The sequence below is a fragment of the Panthera onca genome, chromosome A3 (assembly GCF_046562875.1).
Source record: "Panthera onca isolate mPanOnc1 chromosome A3, mPanOnc1 haplotype 2, whole genome shotgun sequence".
NCBI lineage: Eukaryota > Metazoa > Chordata > Mammalia > Carnivora > Felidae > Panthera > Panthera onca.
Genome location: NC_138341.1, coordinates 116,516,003 through 116,534,526, shown reverse-complemented (window position 1 = coordinate 116,534,526; position 18,524 = coordinate 116,516,003). Strand labels below are relative to the sequence as shown.

At 46.8% G+C, this 18,524-nt stretch overlaps 1 protein-coding gene across 6 annotated transcripts in view; it reads right to left on the bottom strand.

Moving 5' to 3' along the window:
* CEP250 (centrosomal protein 250) overlaps positions 1-18,179 on the bottom strand; it is a 51,219-nt gene extending 33,040 nt beyond the window's left edge. For 2 of the 6 annotated variants that reach the window (XM_081795335.1, XM_060616513.3), the window contains exons 1-11: positions 18,046-18,179; positions 9,662-9,951; positions 8,678-8,734; positions 7,634-7,716; positions 7,237-7,402; positions 6,340-6,446; positions 5,851-6,102; positions 4,127-4,223; positions 2,120-2,227; positions 1,442-1,603; positions 491-669 (exon numbers count right to left, since the gene is read on the bottom strand). In XM_081795335.1, coding sequence (XP_081651461.1) covers positions 491-669; positions 1,442-1,603; positions 2,120-2,227; positions 4,127-4,223; positions 5,851-6,102; positions 6,340-6,446; positions 7,237-7,402; positions 7,634-7,716; positions 8,678-8,734; positions 9,662-9,847 — 1,397 coding nt within the window. In that variant the 5' untranslated portion in view covers positions 9,848-9,951; positions 18,046-18,179. Of the gene's footprint in view, positions 1-490; positions 670-1,441; positions 1,604-2,119; positions 2,228-4,126; positions 4,224-4,448; positions 4,544-5,850; positions 6,103-6,339; positions 6,447-7,236; positions 7,403-7,633; positions 7,717-8,677; positions 8,735-9,661; positions 9,952-18,045 lie in introns of those variants that run through there. The other 4 variants (XM_081795337.1, XM_081795336.1, XM_081795338.1 and 1 more) reach the window with 4 other exon arrangements.
* Between the last annotated feature and the right edge of the window lie 345 nt (positions 18,180-18,524).

Sequence of the window (18,524 nt, the reverse complement as noted above, 5' to 3'; positions counted from 1 at the left end):
GAACATGGAGTCCAGAGATGAGCAGAAACTTTGGAACCTCAAATCCGTCCCGGAAGCAGACGTCACAGGGTCAAAGGACAGAGGTGTCTGTTTCCTTTAAAAACCTCATCTTCCAGGGCACCTGGGTGGCTCAGTCGGTTAAGCGTCCGACTTCGGCTCAGGTCATGATATCACGGTTCGTGGGTTCGAGCCGCACGTCAGGCTTTGCACTAATGGCGCGGAGCCTGCTTCGGATTCTTTGATTCCCTCTCTCTCTGCTCCTCCCTCACTCACATTCTCTCTCTCTCTCTCTCAACAATAAATAAACATAAAAAAAAAAACCCTCATCTTTCCTTTTAGGCGGGAAACTGTTGTTTGTTTGTTTTTGTCATCACAAAGATCCAAAACTGAGTGAGCAGGAATAAGCAGAACACAAAGCAAGACAGCCCAGAACTGTGTGACCGCAGAGTCACTTCGGGGGGAGGGGCGGGATGAACAGCCCCCTGCTTACTTGCTGAGAGACTCCACCTCTCCCTGGAGGTCCGTGGTCTGCCCTGCCAGAGTGTCACGTTCCCCGGTGAGTTTCTGCAGCCTCTGTCTCAAGGCCTTGACCTCCTCCTCCCACTGATCATGCTGCCTCCGCAAGGAGCTCACAGCTTCCTGACAGCCAGAAAGCTGCTGCCTCAGGTCCTGGGGAGGGAGAGTGACAGAAGTGAGATGGTGAGCAAGAGGAAAGAGCAAAGGAGGGGCGTCAGGGGCCTGAGAGTGGGGCTGGGCGAGGGGGCTGAGGGTGGTACAGGGGTAAGCTAAGAATAGAGATCTGGCTGGTCAAGGGGCGCCTGGGTGGCTCAGTCGGTTGGCTCAGGTCATGATCTCACGGTTCATGAGTTCGAGCCCCGCATCAAGCTCACTGCTGTCAGTACAGAGTCCGCTTTGGATTTTCTGTCTCCCTCTCTCCGCCCCCCTCTGCTCCTGCTCTCACTCTCAAAAATAAATACACATTTAAAAAAAGAAAAAAGAGATGTGGCCAGTTTTAGCCAGTCGAGAAGACAGAGGATCAAAGATTACTGGGCTTCTGTGGTTCCCAGAGTCTCAGAGTCCATCATCTTCACATGTGAATTGGGGGAGTGGGGGCAGTCATGGAGATAGTTTAGTGTGGCTGGGACCATCAGAGCTGGGGAACACTTACCCACGGTCTCCCAGGGCTCCAGTTGTGTACCTTTGTGTAATGCTATACAAAAGTTGCGTGCAAAGTGAAACGCACAGAAAATGGTGCCCGTTACCCACAAGTACAACTGGGCAGACACTGAGAGCTTCTAAAGAGCACTTTGGGGGTATTGACCAAACACCTCATGACTAGTCAACATAGTGAAAGGGCCAGTCCAGGCCAGGAGGGTGCCTGGGGCACAAATCAATTTAGACACCCAGTCCCGTGGCTGAGGAGGAATGGTGGGGCTCTCACCTGCACAGCCTGGCGTCTTCGAGTCACCACTGAACGCACCAGAGTAAGAGCCTTGCCTGGGTCCTGGGAATCAAACTGGGAGGAGTCGCCACTAGGGTCCAATTCCAAGGAGCTCTCGTGACCACAGCCTGGGGTCATACCGTCCCCTTCTTCCACCATGACCTGAAACCCACCACAGCACAGTCACCACCCTGCCGACCAAGGCCTAGAGTCCACACAGAAGACGTGATACTACAGGCTGGGCCAACCTGATGTTTTCCTTCTCAGCTCCTTTCCCAGAGGGCTGGGAGGAGGGTATCTAGGAGCAAAAAGGATTGATTTCTCCAACTCCTCACCTTTGGTCACCCAAACCTAGGACTAGCAACAAGAGCACTTTCTGAGGTAATAATAAATGAAGAAATGAAGAAAGGGGATACCGACATAACAAAGACCAGAATCTAGCCACCGGCCTGAGAACTGCAGCCGGCACTAAGAGGGCCTGTTCCAGCAGGCAGTGCTAGCACACGAATGCTTAGCTACCCCTTAGGGTGCTGGTCTTCAAATACATTCAGAGAACTCGTTACCCAAAGTCCCTAAGCCCAAGTACCTCAGAGAGTGAATATCTAAGCATGACTAAGAGGACATGGAGGCCTGGGGAAGAGTGAGCCATAGCCCAGTTACCACAAACAGAAGGCTTACCAGTACCTGGGTTATATCCCTGATCACCTGCTGTAAAGACAGCTTCTCCTCTTGGGCATTCCTACTAAGTGATGCCTCGTGGTCCATTAATTCTGCATGATTTTTCTCCTGAACAGGGAACAAGATAGAGGTGTGAGCCAACCTCTCAGAAGAATCTATCATTCCACCCTCCAAATCAGCCAGAATCTCATTCTGTCTCTTCTGTCAACCCCACTTTTTCTCTGACCACACGTGAGTGCTACTAATGTCCCAGGACTCTGAAGACAGTGTGATGTGGTGATTAAGAGTTCAGATTGAGTGAGTCAGAGGTCCAAATTAGACGGCCTGGATTAGAGTTCTTGCTCTATCACCTTCCTAAGATTGGTAACCTTAGGCAACTGCTTCTATGAGCTTCATTCTCTTTAACATAGGAATAATTAACAGCAACCACTTCACACATTTTTGTTGAGGCTTGAATGAAAAAGATGCATATAAATTACTCAACATAGTGCCTGGCACAAAAGAAATGCTCAATGAATATCAGCTATCATTGGAGGGAGAATGGCAGCTGCCTCTGTACAGCAAACAGATGCTTGAGATCTAAGGCTAGACAAGAGAAACCCCTAAGCCTCAGAGCTAGCAGTAAACTTGAAGACTCAAGATTTCCTCAGTTCCTTCTGATCATATTGTTAGCGAAGACCTCAAGACACAGACCTGCAGCTGTGTTTTCTTTGGCCTACACAAAATTTGAACCATCGTTTATACATTGAGAGATTTTATGAATTGAGAAATTCTGACTTTCTGGCTTTTCTCAAAAAGTTAACAGATGCCTGGGTGGCTCAGTTGGTTAAGCATCCGACTCTTGATCTCAGCTCAGGTCTTAATCTCAGGGTCGTGAGTTTGGGCAATGAATTGGGCTCCATGCTGGGTGTGAAGCCTACTTAAAAAAAAAAAAAAAAGAAAGAAATACAAATACAAATAAAAAATAAAAAGTTAACAGATGGGCCAGACCAGCCCCCATTCCTACATGGCAATAATTTCCTGAAGTTGAACAGTGGGTGTCTCCTCCAGATGAGGCATATATTCTTTAGGGTCTGGAGTCCCTACTATGCCTCGTCATTTTCTCAATATTGAAATCAAGTGTCCCCTGTAGTACTCAAAACTAACTACGATAGCGCTAGAAAACCCAAATCCTTACAAGGGAACCCACTTCACTCTTTGGCATTATCTGGGTACTATGGACATTTGAATTTGCAAATTCCTGATCAAAAGGAACCAAAAAGGCATAAACAACTCTGAATCCCTGTAGATGCCAGCTCAGATAATACCAGGGGTTTGCATGAGGATAGGCATACAGGACCCGCCTAATAAAAGAGATCAAAATTCTTAGAAACGAAAGGAAATGTGGAATCAAGCCAGAGGTTCTCACGTCCAACTTTAGAGAGTCCCTTTGATAATATCTCTGGCAAACGTGAAGCCAGAGACACAAACCTCACTCTTCCACAGGGAAGACTGTTCACCTACTGAGCAGCTTTAGCTGTTAGACAAACTCTACCACCCTGTGACTTCTAGTCATCAACATTGCTTGTGCCCGCCTGGAAAACATCAAACAAGTCAACTCTTTTTCCCAATGTCAGTCCTTCAGATTTGTGATGGCAGCCATCATATCTTCCTCAAGCCCTTTTTGCTCCAAGCTAACCATTGCTATATTCCTCAGTTGTTTCCCATATGACTAGGTTTTGAATCACACATCCCCATCCTTTGCCAGGTGCCTCTTAATGTATGTCCCACTCTCTCCGATGAGGACACACCACATGCATACATCGTTGTAGTTCCCCCAGGAATATACCAGTATTTACTGGTGAATGCAAAAATGAATGAATGAGTAAGTATTCAGATTCAGCCAAAATTTATTTTTTAGCATTTTGTCAAGGAACATTTAACTGGTATCTTGCATTATCTATCCATAAAGGACAAGGAACCTATAGGCCCACTCCCAACTCCTTTCCCGAACAAAGGATCATGTACCAGGATCTCCATTGCCTCTCTCAGAGCCTTTAACATCTTCTCATAATCTTCATTTTGCTTCTGAGCCTGGGTCAGTAGAACAGAGAGCTCGGTCACCCTGAAGAGAAGAGCACAGCACTGTCATTTGGGCAGTGCACTGTGGTGACAGAGTTACTATGCAGCACGCCCCAGCCCCAACCCAGACATTCCCACTACAGCCTCCCCAGAGTCACTTGGGTGCCCCTGGCCCCTGCACTCCCTGAAGACCATATGATACTACAGTCTTGAACTGGGGGGGTTGGGGGGGTAGTCAAAAGCCACTCAGACACATGCAGGGATTTACCACATCTCAAGGCTGGAACACGTGTTTGGGGGCCCGAGAGCTGAAGGAAAGCCCTGGCCCGGGCCCTTCCAGGCCCCGCTTGATCTTGAAGTCAAGCACCCTGAAGCCAATAAGAACATCAGAATTGCCACACTGGACAGTCCCAAGGTCCCTCCAGCCCAAGGGTCTGACTCTGATAAGGAAAGAGGAGGGGCCATTCAGGAAGATTATGGTCAACCTCTGTGATATTAACCTTAAGGTTCAGGGAAATCATCATACATTTTTATCACTTTATGCTATATCCTGGAGTTCAGTATCTGGTATTATATGGGTAGCTAAATAAACATTTCTTTTTTTCGTTTTTAAGATTTTATTTTTTTAAGTAACCTCTACACCCAACATGGGGCTCAAACTCACAACCCCAAGATCAAGAGTCGTATGCTCTATTAGCTGAGCCGGCCAGGCGCCCCTAAATAAATATTTCTTGAATGAATGCTATCCGGGAGTTAAATTTCTTTTCTTTCTTTCTTTTTTTTTTTTTTTAGTCTTAATAATTATATTCTGTATCATCTCTAAGAGCCTCTATTCACCGTATGGCCATTAATTTAATGATTGTATCTTTAAACAAACATCCATTGAATGTTAGTGTATGGCAGACGAAGTGCAAAGCACTAGAGACATAAACGTACTAAGACGTGGTCTCTGTCCTTGGCGCCTCCCAGCGCTTCACAACCCAGAACAAAACAGACTGCTATTTACATACATCACCAATAGGTGGTGACACAACCCTAGCCATGGGGTATAAACCCAACTCTGCACTGAAATTCAAATGGGGCTCTTTGCTTATGTCTCTGCCCTTCTTACATTATTTTTAAAAAGCCTATTTTATCAAAATCCAAAAAACAGAAGAACCTAACAACAAAAAAAAGGTTAATAATCAGTGAGAAACAGTGAGATCAATATTATAACCAGCAGGTCAAAAGACCACACCAAGGCATAGTAATTCAACAGGCTACTGAGGTCAGGGAAAGCTTCACAGAAGAGGTGACATTTGCCTTAAGGGATGAGGCAGAGGGAGAAGGGAAAGAGGCCTTCCAGGCTAAGGTCAGCATGTACAAAGGCAGGGGGGTGTGGAAGAGCTTGGCTGTTCTGGGAATGGTGAGTAGTTTAGTGTTGACTGAAGACAGTCGTAGCTAGCTCTATAAATCAACATGAGAGACACTGAGCTGCAGGATGGTGTGAGGGCAGAGGACAGTCACATGGCCTCAACTGGGGCACCGGGTTCCAAACTAAACTCCCTCCGCAACTTCCTTCTTGTGGGAGGAATGCTCTTCACACCTTCCACCCCCCACCACCCATCTCTATCTCTCTAAAGGAGTCAACACCCTCAACAACCCCCTCCTAGGACCCTAGCCCATCTCACCGATCCTGCAGCCCAGCCTTCTCCAGATCCCCTTGACTCTTCAGCTGTATTAACTCCTGGCTCCTTTCATGGACTTCCTTCTCCAGCTTCTGGGTCTTGGTTAGTAGAAGCAGCAGCTGAGTTGGCTCACTCCCATCCAGTCTCCCAGATCCATCAGGTTCTCCAGACCGGGCACCCACAGTCAAGCGGAGACAACAGGTCAACAGGGACCCTGAAAGCCTCACATGCTCAGCCTTGAGCTCCGTCAGATCTCTGAGTACAAGCAAGGAAAGAGCAGACTCCAGTAGGGACCGAGGAAGGGAGCATGGAGATCAGTCCCAGGGAAGCCTGAGGAGCAGGTTCTGGGGAAAGTCATCTGAATCCAACAATATCATCCCTCCCCACCCACTCTTCTACCCCCCCTTCCCCTGTCCCCCACTTCTACAGCAGCCCACTCTCATTAAGTCTAGAATCAGTAGGGGAAACCTCCCCTCTTATCCCCACACTAACCTGTCAGTGGCTGACTTCATTTCCAGGAAGTGGCGTCGGAAGGTCACCACCTCCCGCCACAGACCAAGAAGGCGACCGTGCTCCCCTTTCAGGTAGCCCTTGAAGAACTGCATATTCAGAAATCCAGGTCATATCAAAGGGCAGAAGTCTGTCTTTTGCCAGCGCAGGAGTCTAGGACTCCTCCTGGCTCCCCGGAGTAGGGAAAGACGGACTCACGGGAGACAGCTTACGACTGGGTACCTATATTCAGGTCACGCTTAAGAGTTTAATAAAGTTATCAGTGGTATTCAGGAGGTCAAAGGGCCTGAGACGGTATATGACCTTCCTTTGAGCTGATCATAAAAAGATAAACAGTAGTTCCTCAACAAACGGGAACCATTGCCATTATTACCACCGACTTAGAATAAAGATCCAAGGGCACACCACATGCAAATCGCCTAACGAAATACCTGTCATGCAGCAAAGGCTTAGGAGACATTAGTTTCATTAGCTGGGATCTGAAAATTCCTCAAGGTCTGTATCCATTTTTTCTTCTCCATTCACGTTTACTAGCTACCTTTTGAGCATCTAAATATACACGCCTCCGGAAGAGGGGAGTCAGCGAGATTTCATCTCTGTCTAAAACCAAAGCTGGCCACTTATGCAGGGACAGAGCTGCCCTGAGTGTCATTTCACTTGCCAGCAAAACCTCGACTAGGTAGATAAGGACAGTAGTCAGCCAAGAGCCGCAGCAGGGCAAAGCGGCCGGCCCGAGTAGGGAGGAGGCTCAGGGACTTTAGCAACAGTTCAGCTTCCATCCAGGTTCCTAAGTTAACCTTTCCCAGCACTGACGGGGATGGTGGTGCCCCAAGCATAAGCCCCCCCAGCCTCGTGGTTACAGCCCCTTATTCCTCCTACCTCCTGCTCCATCTGCCACTGGCTCTCCTTCCTCATTAGCTCATCCCGGGCTCGGCTCCAGTCCACTGTCAGTTTTTCCACATCTTCCCGAAGTGCTTTATTCACCATGTCAGCTTTTTCCATGTGCAGTCGAAGCTGGGTGTTCACCTCTGCTAGACTCTCACACCTGCACTGGGGAGGGGCGGGAACAAGTGCAAAATAAAGGCTTGATCCAACCCTCGGACCTCTTGGAGTAAGATGACAAACACTGGAATTTTCCACTGCCCGGAACTGGAGGGCTAAGGCTGAGGTGCATGGTTTTATCCATGTTAGCCCTCAGGGCAGAGGTTTCCTCTCAGCCTTCAGAACCCACTGGCTACCAGCATCACCCCCAGCCAGAGAGCACGGGGTTCATCACCTCTGTTGCTCCTCTTCCAATCGGACCAGCAGCTGTTCCAGGCTTGGCTCCTCCACACTTTCCCACCTCGGAGAGATTGGTCCCTTAGCCAGATAGAAACAAGTCTTATTTACCTCCAAAGAGAAGACCACTCAGATCAATTCCCTGATGCCCCCTTCTGCACAACCTTTTTATTCCTTCTTTTTATTCTTTTGATTCCTTCTCTCCTCTGTTAGCAATATGTCTCTTTTCTCGATCGCTACATCCTGAAGGTAAATCCATTGCATCCCCTTTTCTAAAAGTGAACCAGTGACCTCTCCTCAAAGGTGGCATTTGGTAATGAAAAGAGTTTTCAACCTAAGAAGCATAAGACATATCTTTCACTAATGGCCTTGACTTCTATAACACTACATTTTGGACCTCAGGAAGTTATTCAACTTCTCTGAGCCACAAAGTCTTCACTACAAAATGAAGGAGTTACCATTCCTCTCAGAAAGCTGCCTTGCAGGTTAAGTGACATCATAACATGACAATGCTGAATGGTGCCTGGCCTACATAGAATGGTGCTCAGTAAGTTTTGGTTCTTTCCCTCCTCTGAGAGAACTTTCCTGAGAGTAATGTGAGAAGGTGCCGAGAGAGAGCTGGAACAAAGGCAAATGGGTCTTTCAAAGCCAGGTCAACCCAGCCAACAGCACAAATAAATCCCTCTGCCACAAACATGCTTTTTAGGCCTGCAAAGGCCCACTGCTAAGACAGATAAACACTGACACCTTCTGGAGGAAAAATGCATTTCTTCCTTCTGATTCCACGTCCTTTCCAATCTGATTAAGTCTCCCGAAGCTGCATTTTGTCCTTAGAGAGCCAAAGGTTGGCGTCTGACAGGCCCGGAATAGCTAGTCCAATGAAAGTATCTGTGTGATAAAGCTCTCAGGGGCTGAACACAGAAAGAGACTTCCACCAAACACTGCCTTATCACACCCCAACCTCCCTTAGCCAGCAAACAAGGCCTTCCTTACAAGCATACTCACTGAGGGCTCAGGGGGAACCCAAAACAGCCTCACTCACCCCAGAGGCTTCCAGCCGCTTCTCCAGCTCTTGGCACCAGGTCCGGTACTGTAACACCTGAGGCAAACAGAGCAGGATGTGGGCAATGGGCAAGCCTGGTACAAACAGCCCGAAACAAAGGCCCTGGAGGATCTTGGGCAAACCTGCTGTGAACAGGGTCCGAGTGATAACAGTGAGGTAGGGCCAGAACATCTTGTTGCTTCTCTCTGGTCCGTTAATAATACTTTCTCTATGCCTCTCATATTGGAGAGGTAAGATTATGGACTTTGGAACCAGAAAACACAGGCTCAGGTCCTAGCTCTATCCTAGGAGAGCAAACATAGACAACTAATTTAGCCCTTGTGGCCACCATCTTTAAAAGGGGCAGGATAGGGGCGCCTGGGTGGCTCAGTTGGTTAAGCGTTCGACTTCAGCTCAGGTCATGATCTTGCAGTCTGTGAGTTCAAGCCCCGAGTCGGGTTCTGTGCTGACAGCTCAGAGCCTGGAGCCTGCTTCAGATTCTGTGTCTCCTTCTCTCTCTGCCCCTCCCCTGCTCACATTCTGTCTCTGTCTCTCTCAAAAATAAACATTAAACAAAAATTTTTTTTTAAAGGGACAGGATGGGGGCGCCTGGGTGGCTCAGTCGGTTGGGTATCCGACTTCAGCTCAGGTCACGATCTCGCGGTCCGTGAGTTCGAGCCCCGCGTCGGGCTCTGGGCTGATGGCCCAGAGCCTGGAGCCTGCTTCCGATTCTGTGTCTCCCTCTCTCTCTGCCCCTCCCCCGTTCATGCTCTGTGTCTCTCTGTCTCAAAAATAAATAAACGTTAAAAAAAATAATAAAATAAATAAATAAATAAATAAATAAATAAAGGGACAGGATGTATCTCTTGTGAAGTCGTGAGCATCATGGGAGAGGTTGTCCTGTCTCCTGTAACCCTTGTTCCACCTCAGCACCCAATGCTCAGAGGTGTTCTCTCCGCCTCCCTGGAAGGGCAGCTGCCTCACCTTGGCCTGCAGCTTCCTCACGAGGGCTGCTTGCCTCTGCTGGGCCTCCTGGGAGCTTTTCAGCTTCCGCCAGGAGATGGCTTGGTTCTCTGCCATCTGCTGCTGTAGTGCCAGTACTTGCTTCTCCAGCACCAGCTGCAGTGACTGGGGCTTCATATTGTTCGACCCAGGGCCTCCTGTCTCCATGGGGGCACCAGACAGGTAAGCCCTCAGGCCCCTATTCAGCCAGAGGCTGTTCACGCCCAGTAAGGTCTCTGATCATTGTTGTGCCACTTGGACCTCCTCTTGAGCTGGGAACCAAAACACACAGAGTTGAAAGGAATGTCTAGGTGATTCAAATTTACTCATCAAATGCTCACTTATCCGGCAAAGCTGGATAAGTGGGTTCCTTTACTATAGGACCCATCAGTGCCTTTAAAATACTAACATGGGCCCTAATCTCTAGGATTAGGAGCAGGGAGGCTATGATAAGCATCATTTGCCAAATGTATTGGACCATGAGACAAGCTCACAGGACCAGTGTTTCCTGGCATGTCTTCTGGAACTCTGCACTAGACCAAGAGTTCCTGGTTTACCATTGCATCCCTAGTGCTTGGCACAGTGCTTAATAAACATTTGTTGAATGAATCACTGAAGGTGTTTCTAGTCTAGTAGGGGAGAAAGACACAATCATGACACAACGTAGTGTGTGTAATAATAACAGAGACATTATAGGATAGTATGGGAAAACAGTGGAAGGGCATTTAACCCATTCTGGGGGTCTGTGAGCTATGGGACTCAACATCATCATAGTTAATACATGTTAAGTATGTCTGCAGGTCAGTCACACTGTTAAGTGCTTTACACATACTATGTCATTTTTGTCACCATGAGAATCTCAAAACCTTTCTATTACACTTCAGGGTAGATCATGTCATAACTCTTTGTACATGGATGATAAAATTGAGGCTTACAAGGTTAAGCTTCAGTTAAAAAATTAGAAAGCTTAAACAATTTGTCCAAGTTCATACAGTTGGCATTTGGTTGATTAGGGATTTGAATACAAGCAGCCTGACTCTCTGACAAAGAAATGGAGTAGCAGGCATTTCAGACAGGGGATCCATTAAGAGAGGGAGGGAAAATCAGCCTCAGTAGGATAGCAAACCCTCCTCACCCACCAGGAGCTGGGCCAAACAGGGCAATGGGCCACCTGTGGGGGAGGAGGGGAGACTGGCTGAGAGGGAGGGGGACCAGCCTAACCAGTGACCTTGAGAGATATTCAGGAGAGAGAGAGGCACAGTGGTCAGGAAGAGTTTGGGATTAAGCTCTGCCTCTAATGGGCTCAGTGACCTTGGACATACTACTTTCCTTCCAGTCTCCTCATCCAAAAATTAGGGCTCCCAGCTATGTGACCTCTGAGTTTCTGAGGCCTCTAAAGCACATGATAACGTGGGAGGAGGCGGGTGGGTTAGAGTTCTCGTTTTATTAACCCTGAGACATGAGACACCCACCAGAAGGGTTAAGGAATATCTGATTTTCCAATTACCTATCAAGAAAACGGAATATTAGAGCTGCCCTCTTGGTCTAGCCAGCAGACCATCAGTGTAAACATCTGAAGAAAGTAGTATATACAGCAAATGGAAATCTAACATTTGCATATACAGTGGGAATTTCAGGGGCCCCAAATCCCTTTCATGCACCAAACTGTTGATCTACATCCTGGCTCAAATGCCACCTCTTATCATGTCAGGCCAGATGTACACAGGAAGAGTTAATCACTTTTATAGCTATATATACATAAATATATGTATATATGTACTTGCACATATATGACACTGTTATACAGAAGACATTTGTATATAACTATATATAATACAGAGAGAGAGTCTAATGTCTATATTACATTTTATCATTATTATCTATCTTCTCTACTAATCTGTGAATTCCTTAAAAGCAGAAGCTGTCTAATTCATTTTGGTCATTAGTAGGTTGAAGAAATGCATGTGGGCCTCACTCCAGGCAGATCTAAACCCTTAGCAGAGGTTACAAATGTGGCCTGCTGGTTCTTTTCAACCATTATGTGGCCTATATCATGCTTTTAAGAGTTAAAATTAGGTATCAACATTTACCATTGGGAGAACACATATAAAAAATCTTATTTCTAGGGGTGCCTGGGTGGCTCAGTCGGTTGAGTGTCTGACTTTTAATTTTGGCTCAGGTCATGATCCCAAGGTTGTGGGATCAAGACCTGCATCAGGCTCCTTGCTGGACATGGAACCTGCTTAGGATTTTCTTTCTCTCTCTCTCTCTCCCCTTTGCCTGTTGCCTCCCCTGCTCTCTCTCTCAAATAAAAAATAATAATAATTTAAGTTATTTTTAAAAATTCTTACCTCTGGCTCCTTTGGAAAATCAGAATATCTAGTGACCCAGGACTCACATTCCTATAAGGCAACAACCAGCTGCAGTGAAGAGTGTCTGGGGCACCTGAGTGGCTCAGTTGGTTAAAAATCCGACTTCAGCTCAGGTCATGATCTCACAGTTCAAGAGTTCGAGCCCTGCATCGGGCTCTGTGCTGACAGCTCAGAGCCTGGAGCCTGCTTTGGATCCTGTGTCTCCCTCTTTCTCTGCCCTCCCCCACTCACGCTCTTGTCTCTCATAAATAAATAAATAAATAAATAAATAAATAAATAAATAAATAAGTATCTACTCCCTGAGACAAGGCATATTGTTTTCCAGCTCACCAGTCTCCACCCCGCTCCCCAGCCTATCCTCTTCCTCACACTGATAGCAGATTCTAATTGCCATTTATCCTTGCACTTGTGCTGTTGTTTTTCTTTCTTTTTTTTTTTTTTAATGTTTATTTATTTTGAGAGAGAGAGGCAGAGAGAGAGGAAGAGAGAGAATCTCTCCCTGTCAGCACAGGGACTTGATCTCACGAACCGTGAGATCATGACCTGAGCCAAAACCAAGAGTAGGACGCTTAACTGACTGAGCCACCCAGATGCCCCCGTGCTGTTGTTTTTTTTATAACAGAGTTACAGCGGAAAACTCAGTTTCCTAATTCACATCACCTCCTGGGCAACAGAAGATAGCAGAGTTTGCAAAGCCTGTAGTAGACAGTAAGGAAAGTGCACAAAGCAGGAAGAATAGAGTGGCACCAATACCCCAGGCTGCCTCTCCTAACCTAGAACCCGGGTGAATACAGTCTTCCCTCACACTCCAAACATCCTCTCTTTCTGCCTTTCCTTTATACCAGGGCTGTGTCAACCAGCTCACCGTGGCTCTGTGAAATGCTGTCTCAGTCTCTCTGTGCTAGTTGGAGGCAAAAACCTGCCAGGAAACCACTCTTGGGGCCAACAGTGCCAGCAAGAGTAGCTCTGAACTGCTCCACGGGACCTGATGAGCCTTTTCTCCCCTAATAGTGTGAGGGCTGGGCTGGGCTTTTGCATGAAGTAGGAGTCTCAAAGGCCCCAAGGGCTCCCCTCCCTCCTGGGAACCCCTACCCCCCAATGTTTGGTGTCCATTTTTTAACCTATAAAAATGGTAATGTCGTATAGTTCAACCTACTATCTCTATAAGCAGCTCTGCTACACTCCCCAGAATTCTCCTACTAAACCATCTCTTAGGATAAGGCTAAGGCTAAGGCTGCTGTTAACACATACACATTATTTGGGAAGGTGATAGTGATACTTCAGTAAAGAAGTGGAACTAGGGGCATCTGGGCAGCTCAGTCAGTGGAGCATCTGACTTGATTTCAGCTCAGGTCATGATCCCAGGATCCTGAGATCGAGCCCCATGTCAAGCTCTGTGCTGAGTGTGGAGCCTGCTTGGGATTCTCCATGTCTCTCCCCCTGCCCCTCTCCCCTACTCGCTCTCTCTCTGTAAAAAATAATTTTAAAAAGGAGCGGGATTATATCAGAATTATATGATTATTTTACTTTAGCAGATAATTAAAAATCTTTAGAGCTATTTAAAAATTTAGTCCAACCCTCCTCTCATTTTACAGATAAGGAAACTGAGGCCTCCAGAAAGGCAGTAACTTCATTTTGTTCATTTTATTTATATGCCCCATTTATCTCAAAAAATGATTTGGAATTGTAGCAAATAGACCACATGAATGTAAGACATTACTAATAGGGGAAATGGAATGCAAAGTATATGGGAACTCTCTGTATTGTGCAATTTTTCTATAAATCTAAAATTGTTCTAAAAAAGTTTATTTTAAAAATGATTTGAAGTGTTTTATGATTAAAACCAAAAAATAAAAAATCCCCATAAAACTGAAATTCATTAAAACTAGAATAAAAAGAGGGAGGGAACAGAGGAAAGATCTGTCAGAGAAGAAACTAGCAGTGTCAAAAGAAAGGTGGGTTTCAGTGTCCCCCAGAAAAGGAAAAGGTCAGTAGTTGGCAAATGGTGACAGACTGAATTACATTCACATAAGATAATGGATGTCAGTGTGCTTTGGAAATTGTAAAGCACTGAATAGACAGTCATTTCTGCAGGAAAAGGAAAAAGACCCACTTCTTTCATGCATTAATGTATCTCATAAATGCTCATGAATTTCAGCTCAGTTCCTAGCAGTCTGCCCCAGTGATACAGACATGAGCAAGGCTGACTTCCTCCTCTTACTAGGAACCAGAATGGAAGGGCAGTGACCTCTGAACCTAAGGTGGAGAGTGACAGAAGAGTGATCTACATTATGTATTTAGTTCCCCTCATTCGAAATACTCCAAAAGCAGTATTTAAATAAAGTTTCAAAAATCTTTTTATTTTAATGTTTATTTTTTTTTTGAGAGAGAAAGAGAGAGCAAGCAGGGGAGGGGCAGAGAGAGAGGGGGACAGAGGATCCAAAGCAGGCTCTGTGCTGACAGCAGACAGCTCCATGTGGGGCTCGAACCCATGAACGGGGTTCGAACCCATGGACTGCAAGATCATGACCTGGGCCAAAGGAGGATGCTTAACCTACTGAGCCAACCAGGTGCCCCTAAATAAAGATTCAAACAGAAGCATTACCACCTAGACTTGGAAGTGTACATACTGCAAGGACTATGATGGGGACTGGTCTTATTAAATAGAATTTGTCACTTAAAGCAAAAAAGGAAAACCACTTAAGAGCACAAACAGTCTACTTTCTGAGTGAAGAAACTATATACATTTGTCTGCAGAAATGATCTGTTTCTTATTCCACACAAAAAAATTTAGCATGTGGCCCCCTTACATAAATCTCCTATGTGGGGCCCCTTTCTGTTCTCCTCCTCACCTCTCTGGCCTCTCCTTTTTTCTCCTTTGTTGGCTTCTCATCTCCCCAACATCTGAAGGTTGGAGGTCCCAGGGATCAGGCTTCAGGCCTCGTCTCCATTTACATTCATTTCCTAGGCACCCTCATCCAGTTTCATAACGTAAAATAGCACCTAGACACGCATGACTCGCCATGTTACGTCTCCAGCCCACACTTCCCTCTGGGATTTCACACTCTCAGACTAAGTCCAAACACTTATAACCTCTCCACATCGGTGTCTAAAAGGCACCTCAAAGCTAACTTGTCCAAAAGTGAACTTCTGCTCCTCCAATCTTTCCCATTTCAGTTCATCGCAATGCCATCATTCTGAATGCTCAAACCAAAAGCCTAAAGTCATACTTATTCCATTCTCCCACACCCTGCAACCAATCTATCGGCAAACCCTGTTGGCTCTACTAGATCCTATCACATTTCAACCCCTAACCACCACGATCCCGGGCGAAGCCCGAGTGGGGTGGAATAAGGTATGCCCACCAATTCTTTGACTCACCTTCTTTCAGGAGGTGGAGCCTAATTCTCTCCTCTTGAGTATGAACCGCAATAAAGTTAATGAAGCTGAATAAAGTAGAAATGGCTGCCAAGACAAGGTCATAAAAGGCACTACGACCTCTCTTTCACTCTCTCCCCTATGTCCTGAGGACACTCAGGCAGCCCTGTGAGAAGGCCCAGCAGCAGTAAGGAACCATCCTGGGAGCAGTGCAGCCATCAGCCTGACTGCAGTCTCCTGGGAGATTGGAAACCAAAAACACCCTGCTAAATTGCTCCTACATTTCTAATCCACAACTGAATGAGATAACAATTGCTATTTCAAGCTGCTAAATTTGGGAGTGATTCCTTGCCCAGAGACAGAGAATTAATACATCTGGATTACTGCAAAAGCTTCCTAGACGGTAGCAATGCTTTCACCCTTGCTTCTAGAATTTGTTTCTTCTCAACAGAGTAATCTGAGTGATCCTTTCAAAACAGTGACAGATTATGCAACTCAGAACCCTCCAGTGGCTCCTCAGAGTAAAAACCAAAATCATCATCATGGCCTCCAGGCTCCTAATTATTTGATCCCAGCCTCTAATCATTTTAATTCCATTTCCTACTCCTCTCCAGCCACACAGCCCTCCTTGCTTCTCTTATTGGAACACACCAAGCCACCCACCCACCCCTGGCCTCTTCCTCCAGGTATCTTCTTGATTCGCTTGCTCACCCTTACCACCTTCAGGCCTCTGTTCAAGTGTCACTGTCTCAGTTAAAATTGTTCCTTAACCCTATATAAAATGCCACCACTCCTCCACACACACTGGTATTTCTATTTACCTTATCATGTGTTATCTGTCCTTATCTGATTATTACATGTAATATACTTATCAGAATATAAATTTCCCAAGTGCAAGAACAGTTTTATTGACCATTATATACCCAGCTCCTAAAACAGTGCTTGGTATACAGCAGGTACTCATTAACTATTTGGCTGAATGAATGAAAGAATATGAGAGCATTAGGTAACACGACCCATATTACCAATGGTCTTACAAAACGCTGACAGCTCTATAACCTTCTAAAAGGTAAAAAACTGATCATATAGCACTTTACTCTCTCAAAACAATTATTTGCAATCTTCACAAAAAAACCTTTGAGATAAGGGGCACCTGGGTGGCTCAGTCAGTTAAGTGTTCGACTCTTGGTTTCAGGTCGTGATCTTGAAGTTCGTGAGTTGGAGCCCCGCACTGGGCTCTGCGCTGACAGCGCAGACAGACCTGCTTGGGATTCTCTCTCTCCTCTCTGCCCCTCCCCCACTCACGTGCTCTGTCTCACACTCTCTCAAAATAAATAAACTTAAAAAAAAAACCCTTTGAGATAAGATATTGTCTTCATTTTGCAGACGAGAAAACTAGGCTCAAAAAATGGAAGGGATATAACTGATCGGTAGCAGACAAGCATGAAACCCCAATCTGCTTCCAAACTCTTGGCCCTCTCCATTACATTAAGCTGCCTCCCAAATAATGAAATAGTAAATCACAGTTCTGTGAGGGGCACCTCCTAAAGGGTGTGAAATGATGAGTCCTAGGTCTGCAGCTCTGGGGCAAAGAAAGGTAGAGTGTGAAGGAACAGAGTGCTGGCAGTAGGTTCTACCCCTGGTTTTGTCATGAACTCACTCTGTACATTTGGGAATATCAATTCTCCTTTCCAAGCCTTCTCAGTCAAATGTGCATCATAATGATGGCCTCCACAACTCACGGGGTTAATGTAAAGACCAATTCAACAGACATTTATCAAACCCAAAGGCAATCTAGTGAAATCATCACATGCTCTAGGGACAGACAGCCTAGAATTCATTTCCCAGCCCCACTCACTTATTAGCTGTGAAACTACGCAAAATGATCTACGAATGCCTCAGTTTCCACATGCATAAAATGTGAAGATACAGAATCCACTTCATGAAATTGCTGAGGATTAAATGGGCCTTCACATGTAATGCATTTAGTAGCACTTGACACTTATGACTATTTAGCAAAATATTAGTATTACTATCATCAAGCACTAGACTCTGGAATATAGGGATGAAAAAGGCAAGGCATAAACGCCCAAGTGCACGTGTGGAAAGAAGGGCAGGAAAACTAACTCCGTGCAACGAGTGCAAAAACCAAGCAGTGAGATTAACATTGCCTGCAGAAAGCGGTTGGGAATGGTTTCCAAGGAAGTGATACTTGAGTTGGGTCGCGGAGAACCAAAGTTCCGGAGTAGGGCGGGAGTGGGACTGGGCTTTGGGACAAATCACGTGCAAATCCCCAAGGGCAGAGGGAGCAGCAAAATTCTGGGAACTGGGAACAAGACGCGCAGCAGAGCGCAGCGGGCTCGTCAGTTATTGGACACGAGGATCGGGAAGATCCTTTTCTGCACGGATTGGAGCCCCGAGTGGTGGCCGCAGCCGGATGCGGAGGCAAGGGGCCCGAATCCCTGGGACCGGTCCCAGCCCCCCTCTGGGCCTCGGGTTCCTCCCGAAACGGGAGGCCGCTGCTCCAACGGGATTCCCTAAGGCGCCCGAGGCTGGCCGGTCTCTGGGCCTCAGACCGTTAACCCAGGCACCTCCCGCCTGCCCTTGAGGCCCCACCTCACCACGCTCGGCTCCCGCGATTTCCAGCGTGATCCTCAGCGCCGGAGCGGGAGATGCAGCCACTAGGGCCCGGCGGGGGGCGGGGGCCCGGCACCGGGCCCAGGCCCAGACCCCGCCCCCCAGACTCCCGCCCTGGCAGAGCCCTCCCCCCACCCCCCACGCCAAGTAGCGTGCCCCTAAGCGGATTGCGCCACCTCGGCGCCTGCCGCCATGTTGAGTACTGGCACCCGATTTACTGGAGTGGCCCAGATGGAAAGGCGGGATTACATTAAGAGGTGTAAGATTCCCTGGGCAGAAATGAGGACAGCCAGGGTTGCTAGATTCGAGCAAGGGAAGTCTTGGTAACAGAAAAATCTTGCCCTCAAAAATCCCCCTTTTGGCTTCGGGGTTACACATTGCGCATGTGTATGGGGCTTAGTTCTACGTGCGTCTGCTCACTGCTCCACCCACAAATCCGAATGCAATTAACGAGTAAA